This window comes from Pelophylax lessonae (assembly GCF_965119305.1).
Source record: "Pelophylax lessonae genome assembly, chromosome: 11".
Classification (NCBI taxonomy): Eukaryota; Metazoa; Chordata; class Amphibia; order Anura; family Ranidae; genus Pelophylax; species Pelophylax lessonae.
Genome location: NC_138778.1, coordinates 58,435,076 through 58,452,730, shown reverse-complemented (window position 1 = coordinate 58,452,730; position 17,655 = coordinate 58,435,076). Strand labels below are relative to the sequence as shown.

Sequence of the window (17,655 nt, the reverse complement as noted above, 5' to 3'; positions counted from 1 at the left end):
AGGGCCCCAACGATAACCATAAGAAGAACATCCCAAAGGACTTCCCCTCCCGCACTAATAATTCTGCAAGCCCCCTTTGTTCCCCTGCTCCCTCTGCTACCATCTTTCATTTCTGTGGAACAGTGCATACCCAGTCAGTCTAGGACTAGCAGCACCACCATAAATGCACTCTGGCAGTTCCAGCAGTCAGTAGATTAAACCTTACTGCTGCTCGCTGCTAAAGATCATTAATGCCTTGATGCCTAGGCCATATTTAGCAGTAATAACATGCATCAGTTAGATTGATAATAAGTTAATGACTAATTACATACATAAATATGCTTTATATATCCTTTGATACACTGTTTAATAAAAACACGCTCTTTTAATAAGCTAAAAAAAAAATTGCAGAAACGTAAATTACATTTTTTTCTCATTGCTTTGTATCCCTCCCTTTTATGGTTCACATCAGCTAATGCTTTTTATGAACAGCAATCTTAAAATGTGTCTTTTTTCAATCAAAGTAGCTCTAGACCACACCTCCAAACTCATTTCATTGATTGGACTCATTTTGTGCAAGCTACTGACTCTAATTAGCTTTTGCTAAAGTAATTAGTCTGTGGGGTCAAGTACTTTTTCCTCCAGCACAGTGAATGTTTAATGGGTCCATTCAATAAAGACACAAGAAATTAGAATTGTTTGTATGTTTTCAGCTTAAGCACTTTATGTTTGTCTATTGTTATAACACAATTTATGTAAAACTACTGCAAAAAATACCTGTTATTTCCGAGGGATACACATACTTTTTCTTGCCACTGTATGTGGTATGTGGCTTCTGTACTCAGCACTTACCCACGCCAGTCCCAAGGGTCCAGAATTCATCATCATCAAAATGGGCATCTCCATACACTCCAGCACCTGGTGGGTATGCATGAGCTAGAAGTCCATCCTTTCCATCAAAAGGGTATGGATCTCCATGATCTGAAGAAAAGATGTCATATGTAAATAGGTGCCTTGTAAGCAATATAAATGACCAATCCAAGATCTTTCACTAATATTAATGTGCTTTGCCCATACAGGTTTATTTCAATGCCCCCTCCTCAGCAGCACATTCTTTTCTTTACTTCCCCACTACTGTACAGGGCTGCTGTTATAAATCACGGGGCCCCGTACAGCCTACCTGGCAGGGCCCCCCCCCCCCCCCCGAATATGTCAAGACAATATTTTCACAAAAAATACACGTGGACACAAACATAACAGAGAACTTGTGTGAATTAGCCCTTTTTTTAATTGTTTTTTTACATTAAAAAAAAAAAAAAAAAAAACATTTTTTAAATGTTAAAAAATGTTTACAATTATTTTATTAAATTTTTTTTAATCATTTATTACAATGTTTAATAGTTTTCTTTTTTTTTTACAATTTGTTACTTTTTACAACAGGACAGGGAAGCCTGCAGCGCTGCGGGAGGGAGGGGAATGGCATAGTGAAAGGGGGGCACACGGGGGGGAGGTGGATCAGAAGCAGGCAGAACGGGTAGGGGTATTGGTGCTGGAGAAGCAATTACAGGAACGATGCCTTGTGTTTGTGTCTCTCCCTGCAGCAGCTGAAAGCTGGCAGGAGGGGGTGGAAATGGCTTTCAGCTACTACAGAGAGCCGCACAGGGCTTCCTTCTGTAATTGCCCCACCACACGACTACACCAATTGCCAATGCTAGTTGGGCCCCCGCTTTGTGCCCAGGCCCCCCACAGGAGGACTGGTGGTCCCCCCTAACAGCGGCCCTGCTACTGTATGCAGTCTAAGAGGGAGCAAGGAATAGAAATCCCATTGCACAGTGCAGAGAAATCCCTTGCCTCCCCATGTGACAAAGGTGGAGCAATTATCAATCAACTAGGGTGTATCATGAGAAAAAGGGGAGTGAATCACATGTTCCTCCATACCGGCTGTTTCCTACACTCCTGGCAGCTGAAGGGAGCTGTAGAAGATTGAAGGAAAGGTGAGTTTGTGTTGCTGTGAAGGAGAGCTAAAAAGTGGACCTTGCACCTAAATAGTAAGGTCTGCTTCTATAATATGACCCCCCTTTCCATTGTGTTAAAATGCTGAATTAAAAAAAAAAAAAAAACCCTTGTGAAGAAAAAAGTTAGATAATATACATATTTTTCCTCGTGCTTCCACCTACGATGCTTAGGGTGGGGTGACAGTATCTTCCTTCCAGTGAGATCCCGGGAAAGTTGGAGTAGCCCAAGTTTCACTGAGATGATGATACTGCATGAAGCTGCAGCATCTTCTCAGAAGATTTGGTCAGCATTCCCTGGAATCTCATTAGTAGGTTGATCACATCACCCCCTGCACTAAAGAAACCTCGGCAAAGGTGAATATTTAACAACTTTTTTTTCCTGCTATAGGTGTTTTCATTTTTGTTTTTTTAAGTTTAATTCAGCATTTCAGCAAGAGGAAGGGGAGACTTTTTAAAAACCAAAACTGTATCTTTGGCCTATGTGGGCAAATACAGCTTTGCTTCTGGGAAATTCGCATCTTCGTTATTTTATGCTAATCCAGTTATCCATGGGTTGATGTGAACTACAATATTCCCACAACTGGGAGTACCTGCTGTTAACAGATATAAGCTGCCTGAGGGTGTATAGCTTTGATAACGTGCAGACCACAGTGAACCTGTAGCAATTAATCGGATTTAAAATAAGTGAAATCAGATCACAGAAGATGGATTCTGATGGACTGTTATGGGTCATTGCATTTGCACATTTGCTTTATTGCAACAATTGTTTCCCAGTGCAGGTTAGAAAATGAAGAGAAAGGCAATGGTTTCTGTATAGGCGGAACTCTTTCCTTTTAGATACGTTGCAGACAGGCTTATACATGAGACCCAGTATTTCTATTACAGTGCAATGCCTGCAGGGTTTGCATTTCGTTGGCTGTTCTTGCACAACAAATCTCTGCAAAATAAACATTCACCCGTGCAGGAATCAATTAGCTCACATCTAGCCTCAGTAATTACCTTGTTCAACAACATATAAATGTGAGAGGCAGCAGCACTTTTTGGTTTAAGATCAAACATGCAGACAGCCTAAGGAATTGAATAGAACCCATCTAACCAAAAGCAATATCAGTATTCCATGAAAGTTTATTATTTGAAATCCCAATTTCTTTTGCATTGTTTAGGGTTAATAAAACTAAATTCGGTGGTTTATATAACAAAAATAAAAATCATTAGTAATGAAAGCTGCAACCAGTTTGTGCCATGTGTTTTAACACATTGCTTTGCAGTAGTTGTAGCAGCAGGGACAAATTAAAGAGGTTGTAAACCCAAAAAATTATCGCATACTAGCTCATTATAAAAATATTTACCTTAGAAGGAAGCCCCCGCAGTGCTGCCCGCTCAGCAGAGACACGGCCGACATGTTCGGCCGTCCTGCTTCCTGGTTCGTATCCTCCGGCCATCTGATTGGCTGGAGGTGCGATGATATCACTCCCGGGAGGAGTGATCCCTCACCCCTCAGCCGCTGAGGAAGTCCCTTCCCTTATGGGACGTCACGCGTGTGGAAGGGAGGAGCCGTGAAATCACCCGCTGTCTCACAGAGTAGCTCGAGGAAGTGTATGACTGTTCAGCAAGAGAGGATGTGATGTGCCTGCTGTATGCTGTTATTAAGTAAGAGGCTTTCTTATGTTTTAATTAATAAATGTGTTAGACATATTTCACTATGTGCGATCCCTTGCCTTTCTTTGAGTCACACCACTAAGAGAGCAAGCTTTTGGATTGTCTAATCGGTATCCCCTGGAGGTATTTGGAGCAACTGGGATCATCCCATCCATCCATTCTGCCAAAGGTGTTATCGTCAGTGTTCAGTTGCAAGTGGAATCTGTCCTGGTGATTTGACCCTTTGTGGTCAGTGCTTTGAGGTGAGAGGCCATTCTATCTGGTGGTGGATTTGTAGTTTCAAGACCACAGCATTGGCTCTGAGTGCATCTTTATCCACATGGGGCCCTTTCTCCTTTGCATGGACTATATTTCCTATTAAATTGATTCATTTTAGTTTTAGCGCTGCACTAATTTCCTATCATTGTTTTTTTGTGGTTATTTAGATTAACTTTGAGTGTCAGCTGCTTTTGTCTTTAGTGGAGGTGTATGCGCTGATATATTTTCACTTTTGTAATTTCTAAAAGTGTATGTGGTTGTCATTCTGTAAAGTTCATTTGTTCCAAAAAATCAATTGTTAAAAGCAAATTAAATCTTTTTAATGAAATTTTCAAATGTTCTAAGAATGTTCTGAGAATTTTCGTATAAGTTTTCCTAAAACTTTTCGATTGAAATTCTATCCATCCATTGGGCAGTTTACCACAATGCTTAAAGTGTACTTAAATCCGACTGCCTGAAATGTAATTTATGTTTAATCTAGTTCTACAATGGCACCCCCTCATTCATGTGCTCAAGTCGGCAGAACTATCTAAAGTATCTAAAATTCAGGTTGGAGATTGGAATGCCTGACACTTTCATAAAGAAGGCCTAAAAGTACATAGCTAATGCCTGTAGGCTCACAAACCTTTTATGTTCAGTCTATCGCCACGCAATCTAAACATCATCAAAATAGTCTAGTTCACTTTCAGTCTTCATTCCTCCTCTACACATATTCTAAACATTAGGTGAGCACTATGGCACTTTTTGACTTTCACTCACTGTCAGTCCCGAACAAAATGTTTATGTCGGGTTCTCCGTTGTAAATCCGTGTAAAGGTGAGAGGTGTCACATCACTCCACACTTTGAAGGCCCGAGCAAAGGCATCATCTATCACCTCAGAGTCAAGATCAGGGGAATAGTTCAGGATCCTAGGAGTGAGAAATAGCATTAAAAGCAAAGCAGTGAACAAATGCAGAAAGTAGATAGGTGTATAACACAATTATTAGTATTCTACAAAAAATATTTCACCAGATGCTGTATGTGTCTTTATAACAATCTTCAATGTCATTGCCTTTAGCGGTAAATCATATGTAGTAATAACAAGTAGTATAGATCAAATTAACAAAAGTATCAAAGAACATAAACTTTCAGCCCGACACTTTCAGAAAAGTTTGCTTCCCCTCTATGCACCGTAGTTCCTTCTGCCAGTCTCTACATAACCAAACAACACAGTAACGGTGTAGGTGCCAGTGAAAGGAACCACAGTGCTCAAAGGGGAAATACCTGCAAGTGTGTCTGATGTGAAGATTTTTCCTAAAGCTGTAGTTCTTAAAGCAAGTGAAGTGTGAATTTGCCACCTACCAGAGAGGTAAGTATTCAGGCAGTTTTTCATTTTTTTTTCCAAGCAACAGTTGGAATTTAAACCTTCTGCTGCCAAAACAATAGTTACATTTTTTAAACACATATTAAAGTGCACATTATTAGCTTTCAGGTTACTTAAAACCCCCAACAATATAAATTTTCCAAAAGCAGAGGGCCTGTAGAAAAAATAGGTTGTATGCTAGATCAATGCACTAAAATTGATATCAGTAAATTTATTTCTGAATATGATATTTGCACAACTGCTTATCAAACTTATATTTTCCAAAATCAATATACCAAAATTAATTTTAGCACATATAAACACAATACAATTTCCAACTGTAATATATAAAGAGTGAAAATGTCTCGAGTAAATAGATACCAAGCATGCCAAGCCTAAAAATGTAAAAACCTAATATTGTCCACAGGTGGTGTAAAAAGCTTTACAGCTCATCATTTTAGAAAAAACTATAAATAATGGCCCTAGAATTATTCCTCTTTTACATCAATATCCAATATGTGATGCCTAGTTGTTCTAGAAGCTCTTTAATGTTTTTTTTTTTTTACATTTTTTTTTTTTTTTAACTTAACATTTTTATTAACTTTATTAATTTTACAAGGGAGCTGATCAGCTCCCTATTTGATAGTATAGTGCACTGACAAGTTCTCTTTAAAGAGACACAGGGATCTGTTCTCTAATATCTTATTTTCACATTGTCTCTGAGCTGATGGAGAGAAAGCCCTTAAAAGCATCTATCATAACAGCACCTGGCTTTTATCCTCACGGTATGGATCAGAAATCAGGCACTAGATCTCTCCTCCATATGAACCCACTTACCATCCTAAAGTAATTTTTTTCTAATCCTGGGCTCCCAGGAGGAGGAGAACCTGGGAACCTTGGAGGGGGGAAGTACCCAAACATCAGCCACCCAGATCACGTCTACAATGTAGCCAGGAGCCTGCTTGATAAAATTTAGGACAAGCTCACCACCATGAACTTTTTTCATCTTTTTCATTGCCATGACTTGTGGAACACATTATTGGCAATGAGAGGGTTATGGCACATGTATACATCAGAATTCAAATTTAAGAAATCTTCCTCTTTAATAGAAACCATGTGATCAAGATCTAAGCTTTTGGTCCAAGAACCAAAAAAGACCCCTCTTTCAGGAAAACTAAGTAGTTTAATCCTACTGTTTTTCTTTGTTTATCCATCCCTTTACACTCGTAACACATTTGAGTGGTGATCTGCTTTAAAGGACACTTACTTGTATGTAATATCAGTATGATCCCACTTCAAGTCTCCCTCAAAAGTCTGGAACTTTCCAACATCAGGCACTCCACAGCGAGGGCTGTTTATGGTCTTCATAGTTTCTGAGTCTAGCTCGCCTGTTTCTTTAAGCCCCAACTTTTGCTGCATCCTTCTCAGGGACTTTTCTATGGAGGTATGTTTGTCTTTACCACTTTCTAATGGCAGGTACCCATATCGCGTTAGATATTTCTGTGGAGAATAGAAATGTTTTCAGGAAACTGCAGAAGTATAAAGATAACAAAGTAACAAATCCTGTGACTACAAACATTAAAACCAGTATACAAAATACATAAGGACAGACAAAGGACTAAAGAATATTGGATAGTGTATGAATACCTTTTTCTTATAGGCACTTTATTGTCCTGTTAGTTCTCAAGGTAGCAAAAGAATATTCAAAAGCAGTAACAACATTTAAATCTCAAATGTACAAAAATCACATGGAGTTTAGTAAACGCTCAACTCAAAATTAGTAGATTATTTGCAAATCAGTATTAATTTATCCTAAATATACAAAACTGCAGTGCAAATCAGTGAGTTCTTGGAATGCTGTTGTTCATATAGCAGTGTGAAGCAGCATTCCATTCTATAGCTGTTTTGTAAAGCCGCCCACATACTTTAGAGGGTGGTCACATGTGCAGGAATGATCTGTCTGCCTCAGGGTAAAAAAACCTTTAGAATGTTGCATAGCATTGGAACATATCATTTATGTAAGTAGTGAGCGAGGAAAATACAGAATGCTTTTGACTTACACATTGGCATCACTATTGAGCAGGACAGGTTCTTCACCCATAGACATTACTGTATATTAAACTCTTCTAAAACATCTTTTGGCAGATTAGGCAACAATTTCATGAATATGGGTGGCCTCCAACACTTTCACAATGAACTTGTCTGATCACACCTATCCCTTGACAGCAGTTGGCTAGAGTAATGATTGTCCACCCAGAGACTCAGAGTTGTTGCCTGATTCCTATCTAAGCCCCAACTTTGATCAAGATTTCCATCTTTCTTATTACTGCATCCAAGATCTCAATCCTCCTTCACGTTCAAACCAAGATCCCCACCAAACTAATCTTCCTACCAACTCCCAAGCCCAATCAAAATCCCCAACTTACCCCCCACATCCAACTAGAATCCCCTTCCATTTACCATTCCAATCAAGATCTCTATCTACCTTGGATCACCATTCACTCCCCCAGCCCAACTAAGGTCTTTATCCAGCCCCCATATCCAACTAAGATCTTTATTCCCTTCCCCAGCCCAAATAATATCCCATCCAACCCACATATCTGACAAAATATCCACCCCCCACCCAACCAAGATCCATATTCACCTCTTCATCAAACTAGGATCCCCATCCACTTCCCCAGTTCAACCAAATTTCCATCCAACCCCCACATTCAACTAAGATCCCTTTTCCCTCCCCTAGCCCGACCAAGATTCCCATCCAACACTCTTTCCAGCTATGATCCCCATTCATCCCTTAGTCCAAAAAAAGATCCCTTTTCATCTCCCTACTTCAACCAAACCCTCAATCACCCTTCCCCAGCCCAAATAAAATATGAATGCTGTGTTGATAGCACATGCATTAACCATGTAATATTCTATATTTGGGGGCGCTGCATCATTTTCTTTGTTGGTTTTTTGGTTACTGTATATTTACCTATTGCAAGCAGCCAATTATTTTATTTTCTTTAGTGCTGACCCCCTTTTTATGTTTTCAACTAACATTCCCACCCATCTGCTGCAATATAACCAAATCACAATCCAAACAAACCCCCATCTGCAATTCACCTTCCATTGTCAATTTACAATTACAAAAGCAAATACCTTACAGCGGATTCCAAACACATAGCTGCCATGAAGAAATCAATAATTGGAGAGTCGATATGTACAAATTTATACATACACACCTTTGAAGAAGGACTGCAGTCTAATTAAAAAGCAGGTATTTCTGTAAAATAAATGTCTGATGACATCACTAACTACAACTAATTAGTGTTGTTAGCTACTTTGCTTATTACCACAGCAGCTGATCTGCAGTCTGGTACCCAATTTGCTTAGAAATGATGTACCTTTGTTTAATCCCTTCACTACATTATGCTGACAGCACAGTTCGTATAAACCAGCCATGCTCAACTTGATATTGCTAGGGGTTCCTTGAACATCAGTGATCTTTTTAGCTGTCTGTAAGGTGGCTTTGTAACTACCACTGTAAGGGTGGCATCCTTCCTATTGACAACCAATGTAAGCTGCATTTTCCCACTTAACCCCATTGATATAGTTTTTCCTTAAAATTATTTTAGGGAGACCTTTCGAAAATATTATGAGGGTCGTACTATGAAGTCACTTTAGATTATGTTTATAAGTTTTGATTCCTCAGATGCCATGGCATGCCGTTATTGCTGTTATTTGCAAATTACTCAATGGCATTCATTATGTCATCACTATTCATCATCATATCTGGCACAGAAAAATTTGTAAAACTGTCTATTTTGGTTAATTGTTATATGATCAAGATGTGACTACAGTCCATAGCCCCTTGAAACATTTGTAGAACTGCGTTAGATTTTTCGGAATGTTTGATTTTCTAATTGCTACTGGAGTCAAACTGACGATCATTTTTAAACACAGTGAGAAAATTCAAAGAAGCAGGTTGGAAAAATTCTCCTCAAAGATTGCTTTACTTAACATTCTCCTAAAACAGTGGGGTTGATTTACTAAAGTCAATTTTACTGTGCACTTTTAAAAAGTACAGTTGCACTCTGCAAGGGCAGTTGGTCCAGAGCTTAGTAAAAGAGGGAGAACTCTGCTGACTCCCTTCATCCAATCGTGTGCAAGCAAAAATACTTTTTTTTTTATTTTCCTTGCATGTGATTGGTTGTGCTTTGTAAAGTGAAGCTTTACATCATTTACTAAGCTCTGGAGCAAATGCACTTGAAGAGTGCGACTGCACTTTCAATAGTACACAGTCTATTTACTAGGGACCGACCAATATCGTTTTTTCATTGCCGATACCGATACCGATATTTTGGTCATCGCGTATCGGTATTGGCCAATATGAGCCAATATTTTCGTACATTTAAAAAAACATTTTTTTTTATTTGACTGGTACTCTTGTGAAGGGATCTGGGGGTATAAAAGACCCCAAACCCCTCCTCTGCACTTAAAAGCATTCAAAACACCAAGTTTGGCCGTTTTGAATGCTGTACTTTTTTTGAATCTGGCGCCGAGTACCCTGAAGTGATGTCATGACATCCCTTCAGGGTTTTTGCATGGAGACCCGATCAGAGCTGAATGCGGCTTTGATTGGGTCTTTGGCGGCCATGTAGGCTGGTTGCCCGGGTTTCCCGGTGGAACGGGATACCAGGATGAGCCGTGGAATGCGGCAGGAGGGGGGGTCGATGTCCCCGCCCACTCCTTGTAATGACAGCCGAGTGGCTTCTCAGCCGCATCGGTTGTCATTACAAGACAGCCAACCGTCGGCTATGGACGCCGGTACCGGGGTGATCACTCCGGTACAAGCACTTTCCGAAATATCAGTAATATTGGCCACCTTGGTGGCCGATTCCGATATATCAGGGAAAGTGCATATCGGCCCTCGATATATCGGCTTTGCCGATAATCGGTCGATCTCTACTATTTACCTTTAATAAATTAACCCCTTGTGTATTAGTACTGCCTAGACCTTAAAGAAGGGGGTATACCCTGAAAACTTGTCCTGAAAATTTGGATATTAGTGTAAATAAAAAAAGTATCACAAACAGTACTCAATTATTCTTCTCAACAAATTTCTGTATGTAGAGAACACAGCGTATGTAGTTTTCATTTGGGAATTTCTATTGATATTGAAAGTGATTGTTAACGATAAAATTCCTACCAAAATTGTTAAAAGTAAATCAAATTTTCAAGTACTTTCAAACGACATTTGTCAAGTCTCTTGACATTTTCTATTGTACTGATAAGATTTTTAATACGAACGTAAGTTTGTAAATCTACCAGTGTATGTCCAACTTTAGTTAAAACTGCAAGCTTCAGATGTAGGCATGGTATATGTTGGGTTACCTAGCTAGGCAGATGGAAAAGTGTAAGTAGAAGTCTATAAAAAGTTGTTACAAGTCTCACCTCTGCTTGCTCCAGGTAAGTTAGGTTGCTGCGGATTTCTCCTGGGAATATGATGGTCATAGATGTCGTACGAGATGTTGGGGCTGAGTGACTTGCGGCACACAAGGTGCCTAGCAGGACTAGGACTGCTAGCATTCCCATTGTAACTCCAAGCCCTTTGCCTTCTGGTCTCCTGTCTGCATGACTCCTGTCTATCTCCACTATATATACACCTTAGTAGCTGAATCACCTAACCTCAGACCGCAGGATTGTAACACACCAGGAGAGAGGGGAGGGGGCAATGTGTCACACAGAAGTATGGGGGAGGCAGATTGTGTGCATGTGTCACATATATTAAAAATAAAAACTACAGACATTTCATCATTGTTGTGTCAACATCCTGCTGTATAGCACAATATACATAAAAACACATACTGTACATGCTATATGGTTGCTCAATCAATAAAATCTTTAATTCATATATAAAACATACAAGATGCGAAATTCAGTATGGTCTATCTATCTAATAAAATGTTTTGCATTATTTAAATGATACAATACTATACAAAACGACATACACATAAAAGAAAAATGTAATTAATTGTGAACTTTACATACAGTATAATTAATATGTTTTTTAAAGGCTTGTAAGGTATGTACACCATGGTAGAAAAAGGTAATTATTCAAAAAAGATAAATGTAAGACCGGAGGCATGAGTAAAATAAATAGACGTGTTACAAAATTCAGGCAACGGGTTCTTAACTACTTCACAGCTACGGGGATTTTCCTTTTATGAATGATCCAGTTTCCAAAGTTCTGCAATAAGCCAATGTGAATTTTTCCCTTTTTTTTTTAGTTATATTAACAACAGACATTATTTGAATGTTGTGATGTAGTTCTAGATTCATTTTATTATTATGCTTCTACTTTAAATGGTGAGGAGCAAAACATCTGCGTGAGTTGAGCTTCTCAAGCTGGCCATACACCAGTAGAATTGAAAAACAATAAATTATTTTTGCAGCTTTCATTAAATTTTCCAATAGTCAATGGAGTCAAGTTGATGATCGTATCTATCTAATAAAATGTTTTGCATTATTTACCCACTTTAAGAATGGAAGGATTTGCCCCCTTAACCTCCCTGGCGGTGTGATTATGTCAGGAATTATGTACCAAAAGCGGTACAATTTTTTGCATGGAAATTTGGCGTTATGTATTATAGTAAATACTGACTTAAACCTGACCAAAACAAGACTCTAGTAGACATCCCAGATGTGATAAATTTGAAACACAAATGCATGAATTATAATCTAATCAACAATATAATTTTATTATATAATATAATATATATATATATATATATATATATATATATATATATATATATATATATATTTATATATATTATATTATATAATAAAATTATATTATATTATTGATAAGATTATAATTCATGTGTTATATATTATATATATATATATTATATATATATTTGTGTGTGTATGTGTGTATATATATATATATATATATATATATATATATATATATATATATATATATATATAATATAATATAAATGTTATGTGTTTGTGTTTTGTGCAACGTTTGAATTTCCATCCCAGTTCCGCTCCCATGCAGCATTGCTGCTGCAGGGAACGGAACCAGGAAGTCATCAGACCGACGGAGGAGCGGCGGGACTCTCGGCTGGCGATGACAGCAATGAGAGATCATCGATGGATCGCCAGGAGATGGTAAGACACACCGCTGCGCTCTCTGCACATCTCCCCCGAGTGTGACTCAGGGATACCGATAGTAGCATAAAAAATTCACCCAGAGTCACGCTTGGGGTACCGCTAAGGGGGTATGACCAGGCCCTATTTTGAGATTTGGCACTGCGTTACTTTAACGTACAATTGTGCGATCATGCAACACTGTACCTAAATTAAATTGATGTCCTTTTTCCCCACAAATACAGTTTTCTTTTGGTGGTATTTGATCAGCTGTGCGATTTTTATTTTTTGCTCTATAAACAAAAAGAGCGACAATTTTGAAAAAAAAAAAAAAACAATATTTTTCACATTCTACTAAATGACATTCTCAAAAAAAAAAAAGTAAAAATCTAATTTTTTTTAAACATTTTAGGCCAATTTGTTTTCTGCTACATATTTTTGGTAAAAAAAAATCGCAATAAGCGTATTTTGATTGGTTTGCGCAAAAGTTATCACGTCTACCAACTATGGGAAAGATTTATGTAATTTTTATTGTTTTTTTTTTTTTTTTTAGTAGTAATGGCAGCGATCTGCGATTTTTTTGCAGGACTGCGACATTGCGGCAGACAGATCGGACCCCTAACTGACATTTTTGAGACTTTTGGGGGTACCAGCGACATTACTACAGTAATCAGTGCTAAAAATATGCACTGTTACTGTAAAAATGACACTGGCAGGGAAGGGGTTAACAGTATAGGTGATCAAGGGGTTAAATGTGACCCTAGGGGAGTGATTCTAACTGTGGGGGGGCGTGGCTTCTAAAATGACCATAGAGACATGTGATCCTATATAGAAGGATCACAGGGGCTCTATGATCATTCCAGGGAGAAGAACGGTCAGCTGTGTGTACAAAAGCTGACCGTCCTTCTCTCTCAGTGAAAAGCGATCGTGGGTGTCAGGTGGCAATCGAAGCAGCCTGACCCATACATCGGCTTCCCCACTGCTAAATGGGGGCAGGAGCGCGCAGCCGGTGGATTGCGCGCTCGCCCCCTAGCTTCCCGTGTGCGACCGACGTAAACCTACGTCGGTTTGCGCAGGAGAGCCACCCTGCCGCAAGAAAAAATTGAAAATGTAATTAATTGTGATCTTTACATACATTATAATTAATATGTTTTTTAAAGGCTTGTAAGGTATGTACACCATGAAAGAAAGGGATAATTATTCAAAAAAGATAAATGTAAGACCGGAGGCATGAGTAAAACAAATAGACGTGTTACAAAATTCAGGCAACGGGTTCTTAACTACTTCACAGCTACGGGGATTTTCCTTTTATGAATGATTCAGTTTCCAAAGTTCTGCTATAAGCCAATGTGAATTTTTCCCTTTTTTTTTTTTAGTTATATTAACAGCAGACCTAACTTAAATGTTGTGATGTCGTTTTAGATTTGTTTTACTATTATGCTTCTACTTTGATAATTAGGAGCAAAACATCTGCATGAGTTGAGCTTCTCAAGCTGGCCATACACCAGTAGAATTTAAAAAAATGTTTTTGCAGCATTCGCTCAATTTTCCAATAAATAATGGAGTCAAGTTGATGATCGATTTGACTATAGTGATGAGAAAAATCGAAGGCGCAGGATGGGACATTTTTCTCGAATTTTGGTTTTCAATCGTAAAAAATGACTTTTTTTATGTGCATGTGCATCCTGAAACTGAACGTAGAATTTAAAAACTCTGGCGTTGCAATTAAACAACATTTTTCAGGATTTTTATACCGAATTTGATGATACGAGTGATACTATCGAAAGCAGAGGATGCATGATTGTTCTGAATTTCCATAAGAACATTCAAATAGAATTTTCCTGGTGTATGGACTGGTTTAGGCTAGTCATACACATTTAAATTTTTTTCAGTTAGGTGAACATGGACTGAAGAAGAGAAATCAAATTAGATTCCTAAACTGCATGGATAAAAAAAATCTCCCTGGTGCCGACTGTATTCTGATGGCAGAAACAGGGCCACCTACAGTTCGAATTTAGCTGATTCAGTGGAAGTCAGCCAAAAATTCGAACCATGTATGGCAGGCTTCACTCACATAAGGTAAAAGAGAAGGAGTTATGAGGAACATGCACAGTTAAAGCCCAATCCTGGGCAGAAAAAAATGACCCCTTGCATTGGGGATCTGCCTGCACTGCAAGGGTTAATAGGAGGAGACCTCTAATGTCTCTTCTATCATCAAAACCCTGTCTGTCAACAGATTTTAAGATTTTTCAGTTAACTATCACTTTAAAGTTATATTGAAAATTGACGGGTAATTCCTGTTTTTAATCTGTGTGCGACATATGCTCTTTTTCACTCTTTTCCTAGACCCCCTCGCATTCGTGAAGCCATTAGGACCTTCCTGCGGGTGTATCCTCTTGGAACCGGTGACAAACTGGAAGTCTGGACCGACACACTTTCTCAGAAATCTGTATCTACTTTATCTCCAACCCTGCTTTTACCGTTGATGCCTTAGCCCATGGGTGTGGGCAGCACAGTGGCCAAGTGGTTGGCACTTCCGTCTAGCAGCACTGGAGTCGTCAGTTTAAATTTCCAACCACTTTACTACCTGCCTAGATTTGCATGTTCTCCCTGTGCCTGCGTGGATTTCCTTCTGTTACTCTGGTTTCCTCTGACACTCCAAAGACATGCTGGTAGGGCTGGGACAGTGATAATAATAGGGTATTTATACTACCGAGACATTGACTGGAGTAATTGCACTGCTGGAACAGTTAAAGGGCAAAAATGTATAAACCTATTACAAGACAATTTTATAGTGCAGTTTATTGAGGCCCCCACTAGAAATGATGCTCTGCTGGACCTGGTAATCTCAAACCATGCAGAGCTTATTACTAATATTCATATAAAAGAACATCTGGGTAGCAGTGACCATAATATGATTTTGTTTAATGTTGCCTGTAAGCAACATACACATACGGGAAAAATAAAAACACTTAACTTTAAGGGCCCTTTCACACGGGCGCTCTGTATGTCCGCAAATCATCCTATTTTTTTGCGGATGATTTGCGGACATAATGTAAGTCTATGGCATTGCGGATGTCAGCGGAATACCATCCGCTGACATCCGATTTTCTTCCGTTCAGTTCTGTTCCGTTTTTTGGAACAGAACCCTATTTTTGTTCCGTTCAAAAAACGGAAAGGAAGGAAAATAGGATGTCAGCGGTGTCATCCGCTGACATCCGCAATGCCCATAAACTTACATTATGTCCGCATATCATCCGCAAACAGATGGGATGATATGCGGGCATACGGAGCGGATGACATAAATGTCATCCGCTCCGTGAAAAAAAAAAAAGTCCCGCAGCGGACAAGAACAGTGGAGCGGCCGTCTGAAAGAGCCCTAAGAGAGCAATTTTTCCAAGTATAAGGCCTGCTCTCCAAGACTTAGACTGGGAGGAAATATTGGCATCAATGAACACAGAACAGAAATGGGAATTCTTCAAAAAGACTGTATGCCAACTAACTGAAAAGTATATTTCCATGAGCAATACGTTTAAAAGGCTAAAAATAAAACCTACAGTATGTGGCTCACGGCCAAAGTTAAAAAAGCTATAAATAATAGGAAAAGTCTCTCCTCTCTAGGGTGGTGTCTCTAACTTCCTTTACCTGGCTAGTTGGGCAAAAATGCAGTGGGCAACTCATACAGGACTAAAGTCATCGGACTACTATGTGGTCAGTGATGGTGCTACATTGTATGGGGGGTGACCCTATTGGGGAAATGATGTATGACAAATGTAAATATTTGTTATCTATTGCATTGCAGAGGTGGGGATAGCATCCCTGAAGAAGAATAGAACTACAAGTTCACAAATTATTTGAAACGCGTTGGATATTCCCTCCGCATGAGGACCGTAGGGGTCCTATTACTGCACTAGGGGCTCTACATGCTCTTTAAAGATGACCTATTCTATGTATTGTATTGTATTTATGTGATAATGTGGACACATGGAGGTCTAGCTTTTATCTGTTTTCAAAAAATATTATTTTTTTTATCCTATTTTTATGTGTAATTGCCCTTAACATTCCACCATATAGGAGAAATGTCTTCTTTTTTTCATAAATAATAGGAAAAGAGCTTTTAAAAAATATAAAAATGAAGGAACACTATCATTGTTTAGTTGTTACAAAGAATATAACAGAATATGAAAAAAGGAAATCAGGGACGCAAAAATTCAAAATGAACGACAGATTGCAAAAGATAGCAGGACAAATCCCCCAAAAAGTCTTCAAATATATTAACAGTAAAAAGGTTAGGTCTGAGTGTGTAGGCCCTTTACAAAATAATCCGGAGTGGGAAACTGGAGACAAAGAGAAGGCAAATGCATTAAATATTTTCTTAGGTTCTGTGTATAAAAAGGAGCATGGGGGAGCTCGTGACCATAATGAGGATGGTATTGACACAGCCCCAAATTATCCACAATGGCTCAAAAGTTATATGGTCCAGAAATATTTAGACAGAAAAAAGATGGATAAAGTGCCTGGACCAGATGGCATCCACCCACGGATCCTAAAAGAATTGAGCGCTGTCATTTCTAAGCCTTTGTTTCTAATTTTTTGGGACTCGTTAAGGACTGGAATAGAACCACTGGATTGGCGTAGGGCCAATGTGGTGCCTATATTTAAAAAGGGATCAAAGTCTTTGCCAAGTAACTTTAGACCTGTTAGTTTAACTTCTATAGTCGGGAATATACTGGAGAGTTTAATAAAAGACCACATGGATGAGTTCCTGCTGGAAAAAAATATTTTAAAGCAACAGACGGCATGGATTCATTAAAGACATCCGTATCTTGCACCGAGACCTAAACACAAAAGATTGCCTGGAATCTGTAACCAAAATACCTCTTGTTGTGTGGACTAATCATTTTAAAGTGGTTCTAAAGCCTAAAGGTTTTTTTTTTTTTTACCCGAATGCATTCTATGCATTAAGGTAAAAAACTTTCTCTGCTGCAAGGTTCCCCCAGCCCCCCTTCATTCTTACCTGAGCCTGATCCGATCCAGCCAGTGGCTCACGCTGCTGTCTCCCTCCTCATTAGGCGGATTAATAGCCATTGGCTTCCGCTCAGGGCTCGAGTCCTGGGGGAACGCATGGGAACGACGTTCCTGCACTATTTCCACAGCAGGAACGCTGTTCCCATTAGCTGCCAATCCCTGCAAGACTGACCTTTGTCCTCCCCTTCCTCGGTCTTCCTCCTCCTCCATCGGCTGCTATAGCAAAGTCCC

At 39.0% G+C, this 17,655-nt stretch overlaps 1 protein-coding gene across 1 annotated transcript in view; it reads right to left on the bottom strand.

The window, feature by feature from the left end:
* MMP9 (matrix metallopeptidase 9) overlaps positions 1 to 10,887 on the bottom strand; it is a 28,215-nt gene extending 17,328 nt beyond the window's left edge. Inside the window, exons 1-4 of the mRNA XM_082271326.1 lie at positions 10,690 to 10,887; positions 6,521 to 6,753; positions 4,671 to 4,819; positions 832 to 960 (exon numbers count right to left, since the gene is read on the bottom strand). Of these exons, the coding sequence (XP_082127452.1) occupies positions 832 to 960; positions 4,671 to 4,819; positions 6,521 to 6,753; positions 10,690 to 10,830 (652 nt within the window). The 5' untranslated portion in view covers positions 10,831 to 10,887. The remainder of the gene's footprint in view (positions 1 to 831; positions 961 to 4,670; positions 4,820 to 6,520; positions 6,754 to 10,689) is intronic.
* Between the last annotated feature and the right edge of the window lie 6,768 nt (positions 10,888 to 17,655).